Source organism: Perissodus microlepis, chromosome 18 (assembly GCF_051167445.1).
Source record: "Perissodus microlepis isolate ML-2025 ecotype Zambia chromosome 18, ASM5116744v1, whole genome shotgun sequence".
NCBI lineage: Eukaryota > Metazoa > Chordata > Actinopteri > Cichliformes > Cichlidae > Perissodus > Perissodus microlepis.
Window position 1 is genome coordinate 25,929,195 of NC_140478.1, and position 13,219 is coordinate 25,942,413.

The following is a 13,219-nucleotide window of genomic DNA, read 5'->3' on the forward strand; positions in this document are numbered from 1 at the left end:
TGTTCTCCTGAGGTGGGAACAGAGATTAGGGGCGAAAGTGTTCCGCCTTAGGTAGTGGTCGGAATTATTTTGTTGAAGGATTAGTGGGATTCTAACGTGACACTTTAGGAGGGCTGGATGAAAGTTGAATTTTAAGCCATTTAAACGTAACGTTTAGAAGCAGATGTTATGGTACCACGTAGATTTAGCGCCTGTGTTCTCTGTCAGAGAACACCTCTGGGAATGCTGGTGTGCCGGGTGAGTAAGGATTGATATTACCACTGAATGCAGCTTTTTAATCGCAGAGGTCAGACACATAAGCTATAGAGAACAAAATAGTTTCAGTCTGTACATTTACATTTTATTTTTTGGCATAATATACACCATTTAGTCGTGAATCTACTCTACCTGTCCCCCAGATGTCAGGGCTGCCAGCTCTCACTGGTGTAAAACATGATTTCTACGTTCATTCAAACACTGCCCAAACACATCTCTGAATACAACACTGAGGGGATTTTCTGGGGTTATTATCAGCTCAGCATAAAAAATCTCTTGGCTATGTCTTTCTGATATTATAACTGGAGCCAGTAAGGCTGCTGTCTGGTTCCCAGTTACCTTGGACTCAAACATTTCATTAAATAAACTAAAACTGCACTTACTGGCCACTTCATTATTTACACCTTGCTAGCACTGGATTGGCCCTCCTTTTGCCTTCAGAATACTGTGATCATAAGTAGGTGGACATGGTCAGCAACAATACTCGAGTATATTGTTACACAAACAACCACGTCACGTAACATAAATTACTTTTCATCCAAATTTTGATGCTTGGTTTGAATTTCAATAGGTCCTCTTGTCCATGTTGTCATGCCTAAATGCGTTAAGTCGCTGCTATGTGATTAGCTGATGAAATACCTACGTTAACAAGCACTCAAACAGTACATGTGCCTAATGTAGTGGCCACTGGATCTTTTGAAAAAATGAAACACAGATTTTGTTTTGTTTCTTTGTTTGTTTGTTTTTTTCTAAAATCTGGCTGTAATTGGATTTCCTGTTTTTTTATTTTCCTCATATAATCATATTTCAGTTTAATTCAAAGGTCAGTAAAACGGCATCATTTAAACCTGTTATTTCAGGCAATGAGTGCAGCTACACACCCACAGCCACACGTAGATTTCCTAAAGGGTGAACCACACAGAAAACACCCAGGTGTGACCAACTTGAAAACTCTACGGCTACCTGAGGAACTCCACGTGGCTGCACAGTCGATTATTCACAGTAAGCTTAGTGTTGGTAAATCAGTTAATATAACAGATCTTTCTGACCAGCTTCATTGGTTGAAACCCTTTGCCTCTCATCCATCTCTGCATCTGTAGGAGCTCAGGTGAATCAGCTTCCCGAGCGCATTCACAAGCTCACGAACTTCCTGTGGAGCAGGAAACGAGCGGTCGAGGATTTAACTCTGAGGCAGAAAGCTGTGAGTCTGGAGAAAGAACTGTGGGAGAAAGCCATGCAAAAGGGAGGAGGTGGGTGACATATGTATAATTTTTTTTAAAGTAATAATACACATGCAACAAGATCATATCATGCAGCAGCTAGAAAAAATAAATATACATTCATTCTGCAGATATAGACGAGCAAGCAATGGAAGACCGCATCAGGAGGAAAGTTCTCTCAGAGCTCCGAAGAACGACATATCACTGGGCACCCACGAAGTAACATGTCATTTAACTACAGTGTTATCCATTATCAGTTTTTCACGTTTCAGTCTGTTCTGAATGCCTCTTTGTTATATTTACTCATTCCTAAAGGAGAAAAAGCCTCTTTTACCCATAATAGGAGAAGCTAAAACTGCGATTTATGACAAATGCTGAACATTTTATACCTTTAACAGACTTAAGATGCTTTCTTTAGATAAACCCAGTGAATGGTTGCGCTCCACCATGATCCATCCTGAAGTTGTAGTTTTGGTCCTTAAATTTGACGTGCAGTAGATTTACAAGCATCTCACTGTGTTTCAGGTATGATGAAGAGCTCGGCGTGGTCTACATGGCAGCTCGACTTGCTGGCGGTTATGCTGCAGTGAGGAGAGCTCTGAATGAGGTAACAAAGTGCTGTGGAGGCGATCGGCTTACGTGGTGATACAGGGAGCTTCCTTTTTAAGAATCGCTTGAATCCAAGCACAAGTTGTTTTTTGTGGTTAAACTCAGTTATACCTGCAGTTTTTTTCCCCTCATCATTTAGATAAAGAAGAGGGATCCCTCCTTTGCTCCTCACACTCTCCTGGATTTTGGTTCTGGGTTAGGAACAGTTGTCTGGTTAGTGTGCAACACTAGTAAAACATGTCAATGCTTTAGTCTGAATAGCTAAACTAAGTTTATAATCTGGCCGTTTCCTCAGGGCATCTCACGCATGCTGGGGTGACTCTTTGAAGGAGATGGTGTGTGTGGACAGCTCAGGGCCAATGAACATTTTGGCAGAACGACTTCTGAAAGGTAGACACACATGTAGACAATTTATTTGTTTCTTTATGTGAAATACAGATGTTAATAAGAACTGACTGAATTGTATTATTATTATTATTATTTTTTGAATTGAGCAGGTGATGATGAAAGAGCTGAACCCTGCATCAAACAAGTGTATTTCAGGCAGTTTCTCCCTGTCTCTCCTAAGGTAAAACTCCCTCAGCTTTTATTTAAGTCACAATGTGTTCACTGTCAAGAGTTTAAACAATTCAGTGTGTTATTAAAAATGTATATGCAATATTCTAGACTTCAATTCTGGGTTATACATGGATTTTTAAAATATTTTTAGTTGTTGTTCTAGAAAAGAACACAAACAGACAAAATCAAAAAATAAAGAAAATCCCAATATTTTTGATTTGCTGTCATTAATGTTCCAGATAATCTCAACAGCTGGAAATCCTGACCATCCTTTTTCTCCTTTCAGGTGCAGTTTGATTTAGTCACTGCAGCTTTTACCCTCTCAGAGCTGCCAAATGTGAAAGACCGAGAGGAGGCAGCATTCACTCTTTGGAGAAAGACAAGCTCATATCTGGTGAGATCAAATAAAGATACAACTTAAGAAAATGATTGGTGAGCCTCTGGTGTTTAAAAAGAAACAGAAAAAAACCTATTACTCGTTGCATTTTATGTTCTAGGTGCTGGTGGAAAATGGGACCAAAGAGGGCCATCAGATACTCATGGAAGCCAGAGATACTTTATTGAAGGTATTTAAACACACTAGATAAGACAGCAGTTCACAATAGTTGTTATTTGATCAAACTAAATTGTTGGTTTTCTGACTCCAGAAACAAGAGAAGACTGTTTATGACTCCAGGCCAGCATCAGTGTTTGCTCCAGTAAGTTTAACACCCAGTAGATTTAATTAAAGTCATACATAGAGCCATTAGTGTCTCAGTCTTATTGCACGTCTATTCATTTATTTATTTATTTATTTTAGTGTTCGCATGAACTGGTGTGTCCCAAACTGGCTCATGAGCCCGTCACACCCTGCAACTTCCAGCAGCATTACCAACCTCTGTCTCTACCCAGGGTAAGACTCAACTGTCTATGTCTGTTTACAGCTTTTCACTTTAAATGGGATCTAATCTGTTAATTACCAGGTCTCTTTCTTTTTATTCTTGGACTCCACCGGAGCAGCATTGCATGAATTTTAAATTATCCTTATTGTCCTAAGACAACACTGGTGAATTAGTGCTTGAGTAGTACCAGCTAATATAGTCAGGCTCACCTCAACGCACAGCTGGTGCTCTGCAACAGGTCTCCTGGAGAGGGGCTGGACTCTCAGTCTAGAGTTGCCCTCAGAGAAAGATGGCAAGCAGTGGTGGGTATACAGTTATGGTCACAAGCTCTAGTGACAAAAAGATCACAGATAGAAGCAGTAGAAATCAACTACCTCCGCAGGGTGGCTCACTGTTGTCATTTGGGAGTCCTTTCTGAGGGCTTCAGAGTACATCCGCAACTTGAAAGGAGCCAGCTGAGGGTTTTTGAGGATCTGACTAGGATATGACCTGGACACCTCCTTGGTGAGGAATTTTGAGCATATTCTACTTAGAGAATCTCTGGGACAGACCCATGAGATTATGCCTCAGCTGCTTTGGGAACACCTCGGATGAGCTGGAAGGGTGACGGGAGGAGAGGAAGTTCTGAGGCTTTTCTTCTTAGAATGCTGGTCCTGCAAACAAAGCAACAGACCAAATAAGACTAAAACATTTTAGTGTAATCAGCAAAAACAACATATAGTCTTCTGTACCAGGCTCTATTAAAATCAGCTGCACTTTATTCCCTTCTGTGAACACAGCTGAAGTTTCGTATTATTGTATATTATCAGGAAACTCATATTTATTTAATAGCATGTAAAACATAAAAGACACAAAGTCTTGCGCCAAGATTTTATCTTGGATTGAATTCGTTATTTTTAACTTCATAACTTTTTCTTCTTGTTGCCTTTTAAGTATTATTAATTTACACTTTACACAGAAAGTGCTATATATGCAAACATGTTTTGTTTTTTGTTTTTTCAGATAAATGCTGAATGAATTCCATATCAACACTTTTTTTTTTTCCTTTTCCAGCACAATGACCGTCAGATCGAGAAGTTCAGCTACCTAATTTTGAGGCGGACAGAAGCAGTGGAGGAAGGCACAAAGGGTGTGGAGTGGGCCAGGCTGATTGCACCAGTGCTGCGCAGAACGAGGCATGTCCACTGTCGCGTGTGTTACCCGGACGGACAGCTACAGCACATGGTGGTGACAGCCCGTAAACATGGCAGGTAAAAAGAAAAATCAGTGTCACACAAATTCATCAGCTGCAGAATAGGTTTAGTCCTTTTCCTTAAATGCTAGCATAGAGCAGGGGTGGGCAACTCCAGGCCTCAAGGGCCGGTGTCCTGCAGGTTTTAGATATCACCCTGGGTCAACACACCTGAACCAAATGATTAGTTCATTACCAGCCCTCTGGAGAACTTCAAGACATGTTGAGGAGTCATTTAGCCATTTAAATCAGCTGTGTGGGCTCAAGGATACACCTAAAACCTGCAGCACACTGGCCCTTGAGGCCTGGAGTTGCCCACCTCTGGCATAGAGAGAGAAGACAAAAGGTACTGACATTCAGTAGTGACAGGTGAGTGCATTGGGAGGGAAAAGAAGAGAGTGAAGAAGAACTGCTCAGTGCATCATGGGAAGTCCCCCAGCAGTCTGACAAAAGGATTCTTCAGGGTCATCAAATTCTGCTCAGGTTTCATCAAAAAGAAACGTTTGAGGTCTCATTTTATAATCGAGAGGATATCAGTCCTGAATCCAGAGATATTAAGACTCTAGGTCAGATCGGATACCATAGGGTTTTTAGGATATGATGTTAGGGACCAGGTGCGTTAAAATAAACTAAGAAGAAATATGTCATTAAAATGCTTATTAGGGCTGCGTACTGTTTGAATTTGATTCAGTGTGGGGCCACGCAGTTCATCAACAGCGTTTTCTAAAATTAACAAAATTCCTTGGGTGTTTAACCTAGACACAGGTAGGTACGCAGGAAAGATGCGGGAAATACAGAAAGAGAGAATGAGGGAAGGAAATGCAGCAAAAGATCTGGCTTGCCTGGACTTCAAACTGGGGAATCGCTGATCAAAATTTGCTATAATTCTGAATTATGTGATCCGAAAATGTGTCAGAACTAGACCAAATGGAGCAGAAATTCATTGTAAACCTTCTGTATGTCATAATAATCGATACTCTGTGCTACAGGCAGCCTTTGGTTGCTGGATGTTCTTATTTCTTTTTGTTGTATGAGTTTTATTGTCACTGATGGACTTATTTGACTGTTTTGTTTTGTATTGGGTTTTTTTCTGTTTAATTGTTCTATTTCAATGTCATTTTAATCAGAGATATGTACCGCTGCGCTCGGAGCAGTGACTGGGGAGATCAAATGCCGATCATTCAGGGTGTAGAGGAAGACGTCAACAGTGATTCAGAGTGACGATTCAGCCGTAAAAACAGACTCTGTGGAAACATACGATACATCGTGAAACTGATAATACTTTGATTTATAGACAAAGGAGCTGCAAATTACATATACATTTCCTCTCTGCAGTTTTCTTTATTGTGTACCACCTCCAATAAACCATTATATTTTTAAGTGTGATGCTCTTTGGACTGAAATGTGTCTTTTAAAAAGTATTTTGAAATTGAATTTACCTTGAGAAGCATTTCATTTTCAATGCGGTCCAAACAAACCTTAAAGTTGTTTATTCAGCAGAACAATACATAACATGAGCTTTATGTATTTTTTTGGTAACATAACATTTCACAGCCTTAAAATAAAAAGGGTAAATTTTCTTTTTGCACATGTTTCAGTGTTGCAGGTTAATTCAGTGACACTGTGAGACTCAAAATGAGATTTCAGCAACATTTTTAATTTACTGCAGGCCACAAAAAAGCTCCAGTAAACTTGATTATTAACCTAGACTTATGTAAACGACTATTTATAAAAACAAACAAACAAACAACAAAAAAAAGACTCCAGGCCATGACCTATAGCTCCAATAATTGTTTCGGTGCTTCACCATTAGTAATGTGGTCATGAAAACAGCTGGATGTCATGTCTGCCATAAACGAGCTAGACTTTCTTCTTTGTTGGAGTCATAAACATCTTGTGTTGTGATACTTTTGCTGTCATCTGTTCTCTCAGGATTCTGTGGTCTAATATCATGCTCAAGTCAGAGACAGAAACGACGAGCAACAGGCGTATCTAGTACACGTAGAGCTGCCGCAAAAAAACCACAGCTCAGCAGTTAGCGCAACAAATTCTGGATCTTCGCTCTAGTTAGTAGTTAGCATTAGCAGCGCATGCTGCGTCCGCTGTGAAAGGGCCTTTATGCTGCGCACTGTGACTCACAGCAATGGTCCTGGCTCAGCCCTGACTCTGTGTGAAAGTAACATTACATTAATAATGGTATTTCTAACCACTGATATACCAAAACCTTTATCCTTTCAACAGCTACTGAAAGATAAGGAACCTGGCTTGTATGAGCCCTATGGGACATTCATATAGAGAGATCCCCCAGCTTCAAACTGTATTATCCTTCCAGGACCCGCAGCTCAGTAAAGCTCCCTGTCTGAGAGCCAAACCCATCTGATATTGACCAATCAGTTGAAAGGAAGAAAAATCGGGTCAAAATTTACTTGTGAGTTGAAATCCACACACAGACAGGGAACCTGAGCACAGTTTTACACGTAGTGTTTTGCTTTGTATCTGTAAGCAGACCTTAACAAAAAAGCTGTAACTCGTTAACCATGCAAGGAAAGTTTTATTAACTGGTTTGTGCAACTGTTCAGATCTTTTATTTATTCCTGACTGAACTGCTGAACAGCAGGATTCCAGTAAATATTACTATAAATATTGAGGCCACTTTAGAGTGAAAGCTAGACAACTGGTCTGGCATTGATATACTACTGGTCTAGTCTTACTGACGATTACAAGCAATTCAGACGACAAGACCAGTTTAACTAAAGATTTAGGGGATTATTATTTACACTTAAGGGACTTTATCTGAATCTCAACCATTAGATTCACTAAATATTTTAAAAAGCATGTTTTTGGACTGTGGACAGCAGCTGAAGTACCAAGGAGACGCACACAGGCACAAGGAAAGGCAACATCCACACGGAAAGCTAGGGTTCAAACCAGGAACTTTCTTGACACGTGGCAGTATTACTAACCACTGTGTCACTGACATTTTTTTTTCCCATTAATTAGGAGTTAATAACAATAAACACAGTCACTAGTTGCAGCATTAATGGCTAGATGTACAACCATCCAAGATTATCTTCTGTAGCTCTGTTCATGAGTTTGAACGAAAGGAGCAAAAGCTGCTAAAGGAGAAAGTTTAGACACATCTGTCATCAAGACTCAACTCTGTCAGATTTATTTTACAGAAATACTTCAGTATCAACAATCATGTCCCAGTGCTTTCTAAATGTAAGCAAAGATGCCGTCACACCAGGCTTTAGAGCCGCTTGTTATTGTCCCAAATGCGGAGAAACACTTTAAAGCAAAGCATGACGTTTTATTTAAAACACAGTTTTTCAAACATGATCCCATAACTGCTCTTTAGCAATATGAGAAACACCAGTTCATCAGTACACAGATCTGATGAATAAGTAATTTACAACCGTCTTTTACTGAGTCATGATCCTGGGATTCATTTTCAATGACTCATTTAGGCTCATATTTGTTTATTCTTGTATTACAGTAAAAAATGAACAGCCGTACTCTCTTGTTAATTAACAATCTCCTTCAAAGCTGAGGTCAAGTCAGGGTAGTTGTACTGAAATCCAGACTCCAAAGTCCTCTTAGGTATGACTTTCTGGCCTTGAGTAAGGATCACGGCCCTCTCCGAACCCAGCAGGGCGTTCATGACAAAGCCAGGTACAGGAAGGATGGTGGGCCGCCTCAAGACCCGACCCAATTCTTTAGTGAATTCATAGTTGGTGTTGAGAGCCGGAGCGACTCCGTTGAACACTTGTGGTGATGAGGAGGGTGGAGTGTCAGCAGGAGGGTCCAGTGCGCGGACAATGATTCCTGCCAGGTCTGAAACATGGATCCAGGGAAATGGTTGTCTTCCAGATCCCAGGGTACCCCCGAGGCCGAGCCAGAACGGCAGCAGCATCTGCTTCATGGCCCCACCATCACGACCCAGCACTGCCCCTGGGGAATGCATGGAAAATAAGAAAGCACATATGTTTTTCACTGCAGTCATTTTAACTTGTTTAATGATGATTTACTGGGATACTCTTTATAACTGAGAAACCATTAGTTCAAGTTTATGTTGTTCATTCAGTCAATCTAGTCAGATTATCTGCCGTGAAATGGCCCACGAGATAAAATTTTAATTCATGCTAGAAAAACTGAAAAAGATAAAAGTAATACAGAGATAAGATACTTTAAATCTTCACGTGTTGTGTATGCATGTACAAAATGCAAAAGTTTAACAGACTGATGGTCTTTTAAAGTTTTTCTTTGGATGCTGGTAGCCTTTTCACTCTTTTTATTCTAGTTCTTGTACCTGATCATCTTCAAAGGGTTTTTGCCCCAATTTCTTTCTTTAGTTTGTTAAACCAGTTAACACTGACCTGTGAATCATTCAAGCATGAAAAAGGCACCCAATTCAAGAAATGAACCACTGTTTTTAAAATGTATCCTTAGGCACTTGGTTATTAGTAGCCAGTCATAAAAACAAAATTTTTTTCCACATTGCTTAAGTCGATTTAGTCAATCTCTGAAAAATGCCAAGGATAATATATTTTGACAGGCATACAAATTGTATTTTTGGTGATTCCAAAATAACTATGAGCAGAACACTTAGGCTATGTTCACACTGCAGGCGAAAGCGCATCAAATCCGACTTTTTTGACCCTATCCCACTCAAAATTGGGCCCAATTTTACTTTTCAAGAGTGTGTGTGTGTGTGTGTATCCATGACCGTTTATGTTAATGAGAGTGTGGGTGGTGAATTGGAGGGCAGGATGGGGTGGGGTGGGCTGCTTTTAACCATGTAAAGCACTTTGTGCTACATTTCTGTATGAAAGTGCTTTATAAATAAAGATTGATTGATTGATATCCGATCATGGTATGACAGCTTGAACAGCACAAACCCGATATTTTCAAATCCGACCTAGGTCACTTTCGTATGTGGTACTGAATCCATTACATATCTGATGTTTTAGAAAGCGACTGCTGTTTGAATGGTCATGTCGCATTTAATCCGTCTTTTACATCACTGACACAAGACAGACGCCAAGAAACTAGACGTGAGGACAAAAGAAGAAGTGGCAGGCCTAAAGAAACCATCTACAGCAGACGAACAGTATCTGAAAGCCATGTTCTTAAGAAATAGGAAAAAGATCCAGCAAAGACCTCACATAGGACCAGAAAGATGCATGTGGCCCTTCATCTGATCCATTTAGACCAGGGGTGGGCAATTCCAGGCCTCGAGGGCCAGTGTCCTGCAGGTTTTAGATCTTACCTTGGGTCAACACACCTGAATCACATGATTAGTTCGTTACCAGGCCTCTGGAGAACTTCAGGACATGTTGAGGAGCTAATTTAGCCATTTAAATCAGCTGTGTTGGTTCGAGGACACATCTAAAACCTGCAGGGACACCGGCCCTCGAGGCCTGGAGTTACCCACCCCTGATTTAGACAGATTCAGGATGGACAATAAACATAAGCATGTGCCGTATACAAACCAGGCCGGATGATGACTTGTTTGGTGGTTTTTGCCACATTTTCAGGAAGTAGTGCTGCTGCTTCCCACTCTTTGACAAGTCTCGAGAGAAGGTCAAACGGAGTCCATTCACTGTCTTCTGTGTATTGAGCTGTTAGACTGGGTTTATAGCAAGCTGTGTCATGAAAACAAACAATGAAAAAGCAATAATAGAATTACTATCTATATTATCAATGAGTTCATCTGATCTGCTGTGCTGAGTAGAATCTCACTTATTAAATGCTTACCTACACCTGACACCAGCACCCAAGAGTGAGGAGGACTGGAGGAAGCAGCAATGGCTTGAGAAAGAGCTTTAGTTGTGTCAACGCGACTGGAGAACAAGTCTTTTTTGTAGCTTTCATTCCACCTTCAAAACAGAACCCAAGGGAAAAAACAGTGGCAATCCCTGTAAATGCATTAAAATGCTGCAAATATTAGGATGGATTCTTTGATTATTTATTTCTCACCATCGCAGTGGGTTTATGAGATTTTCTCCAGCCAAGTTGACGGCACCCTCACACGGTGGGAGACCCTGAGACTCCAGCTCACCCTGCAGGAGCAGAGAGGAAGAAACATAAAGATGTTTAGAAATGTCACTGGATCTGTAAACTATCCCCCTTCCACATTTATCAGTTTGTACATCTCTGTCTGTACAGTTTGTACATACTGAATTTCCCAGAGGAACCAACACGAGGGATTAATAAATTTCTTCTACCTCTCTAATCTCAGTCCTTCAAACCATCAGGCATCAGCTCCAATATGATGTTTCGTTAACAGTGATGAATCAACAGGTCCTAAAATGAGCTTTTTACTTTGTATTAACTTTAGGTCATACCCATGTTATCTTCCCTGGACCAGGCTGGCGGGATATCAGTGTCACCTCATGACCTTTGTCCCTAAGTAGGCGGGTAAGCTCACGGCCAACGAAGCCAGATCCCCCTCCTACAAGAAACACAACGGACAGAGAAATCATCAAAAGGAACAAACTGAAAAACAAAAGCCCCACACGTCCTCCAACTTAGAAACTGTGATTCTTACAAGTGTGTAAAGAAAGTACTGTATAAAGATTTAAATTGCATGTCACAGCTGACCTCTGTCCTCTACTTCAGGTGACACTAATGCAATGCTATATGGGATTTTTTGAAACTAGGTTTCTAACTGCTGATTGTATTGACAACATGTAGCTACATAAGGAATTATATATGAGCATTTTAAATATCAAGTTAGCGCTGGCGATTTCTTCAAGGTTAAATAAGGTCAAACTTTGATAAAATGTATCTTTAAAACAGCTTAAAATGCTACTGTCTTTGTTTGTATTGGGAACATTTAGGAAATGATACAGGTAAATGGGGATTGTAAATGTCACACATAATTTGTATCCAAATATCATATCACATTTTACCTATGACCTCATTTTTACATTTCACATCTACCTTTCTTTCTAATTGACCTCAAAATTTATTCACTTTCCTGCACTACAAACTCCTTAAAGTACATTTTAAAAGAAGAAAATTGCATGAATATATATAAAATACAATACTATTTTCTTAAAAGAAAATTAATATTCCAGATAGTGAGCTGCTTTGTTGGAGGTTTGCATTCTCTGAGTGCTTCTTCTTTTAAAATTACACTCATGTAATTTTTTTGGTATTTCTTTTTCTTAATTAATCTTTAAAAAATCGGATTTATTTTATCATATCGTGCTTTAAAAATTTTTTTTTAACGTTTTACGTTCAATTTAAAATTACACTCAGTTTTAACTGCTGTAACAAAGGAAAGTCGCAACTTTCAAAAAACCCTTTTTGCTCATGACGTTAAGGTGGCTTTGGGTCAACTTTATTCTCGTTTTTGCAGTTTAACTTAAAGAGAAATATTTCTATTATTTAGCCGATTTTTACAGATGTAAATAAAGGGTGAAAATAACTAACTAACCAAGCAACTAAATAAATACATAGAAACGCTTCAAAATTATTTAAAAAAAACCCTCAAAATTAGGCGAGTCAGGCATGCGTGGTGCGCATGCGTATTGTACATGCTTACAAAACATTGCTTTGTGCATTACCTGAGCAAACTCAACTATGAAACACACCATAAGCACACAGTTTCAGCACGCTTTCTCAAAGCTCCCAGGCTCTGTTCGCATTAGTGCTACAGCCCAACATAATGCACAAGTACAAACTCACTAATGCATATAGGGCACTTCATTATTGGCTGCAACGTAAACATTAGCTATAAGCTATCTGAAAGCGTAATGTCACTCTGTCTTTTCCGAGCAACTTTAAAAAACGTGTAACTAAAAATTGTACATACCTATTAAAATTCTCATGGCCAGAAGCTTGCCCTTTAACCTTGAGTTAAATCTCAAAACGCCACCGTACACGAGTCCCGCCTCTCCTTCTTCTTCTTCTTCTTCTTCTTAAATGTTATTGGCGGTTGGCAAACAACTGATTGGTGCATTACCGCCACCACTAGTATGGAGTGTGGACTGGAATGACGCCCCCCCCCCCCCCCCCCCCCAAAAGAAAAAAACAAAAACAAAAACGAAAAAAACAAAAAAACAAAAAAAACCCCACCTCAAAGCCTTTCAAACAACTGTATATACATAACTCTATTTATACCAATTCCATGTGCAATAACTCAACTGTATATACATAACACTATTTATTACATATTACTTACGGCTTGTATATTGTACATTTTATATATATATATGTTTTTCCCTATGTTAATACTGTCCATATGTACATAGCGCTGCAGAACTGTACTCCCCCCCCCCCCCCCCCAGCATGTTTACACTGAGTAGGAGATGCTCTGTATCTCATTGTACAACTGTATAGTGACAATAAAGGCATTCTATTCTATTCTATTCTAAACACTCTTCCCGCTTTAAAAAACTGAAATAAAGCCTGGTAACTCTTACTTCCAGAATCCTTTTGCAATAGGTCAACCAGAT

The 13,219-nt window shown here is 39.7% G+C and overlaps 2 protein-coding genes across 2 annotated transcripts; one reads left to right on the forward strand and one right to left on the reverse strand.

The window, feature by feature from the left end:
- Positions 1 to 45: 45 nt before the first annotated feature.
- On the forward strand, positions 46 to 6,134 carry mettl17 (methyltransferase like 17). Its single transcript, XM_084913316.1, has 14 exons — positions 46 to 237; positions 1,116 to 1,257; positions 1,356 to 1,505; positions 1,607 to 1,694; positions 2,001 to 2,082; positions 2,224 to 2,297; positions 2,380 to 2,474; positions 2,582 to 2,652; positions 2,929 to 3,036; positions 3,140 to 3,208; positions 3,290 to 3,340; positions 3,442 to 3,534; positions 4,577 to 4,773; positions 5,882 to 6,134. Exons 1-14 carry the CDS (start codon positions 169 to 171, stop codon positions 5,973 to 5,975), a joined length of 1,383 nt encoding a protein of 460 aa, XP_084769442.1. The 5' UTR covers positions 46 to 168; the 3' UTR covers positions 5,976 to 6,134.
- A 256-nt stretch (positions 6,135 to 6,390) lies between these two features.
- Positions 6,391 to 12,683, reverse strand: sdr39u1 (short chain dehydrogenase/reductase family 39U, member 1). The gene is made up of 6 exons (XM_084913323.1): positions 12,577 to 12,683; positions 11,102 to 11,208; positions 10,734 to 10,816; positions 10,512 to 10,633; positions 10,247 to 10,399; positions 6,391 to 8,705 (listed from the first exon to the last, which is right to left on the reverse strand). The coding sequence occupies exons 1-6, from the start codon at positions 12,590 to 12,592 to the stop codon at positions 8,278 to 8,280; spliced, it is 909 nt and encodes a 302-aa protein (XP_084769449.1). The 5' UTR covers positions 12,593 to 12,683; the 3' UTR covers positions 6,391 to 8,277.
- Between the last annotated feature and the right edge of the window lie 536 nt (positions 12,684 to 13,219).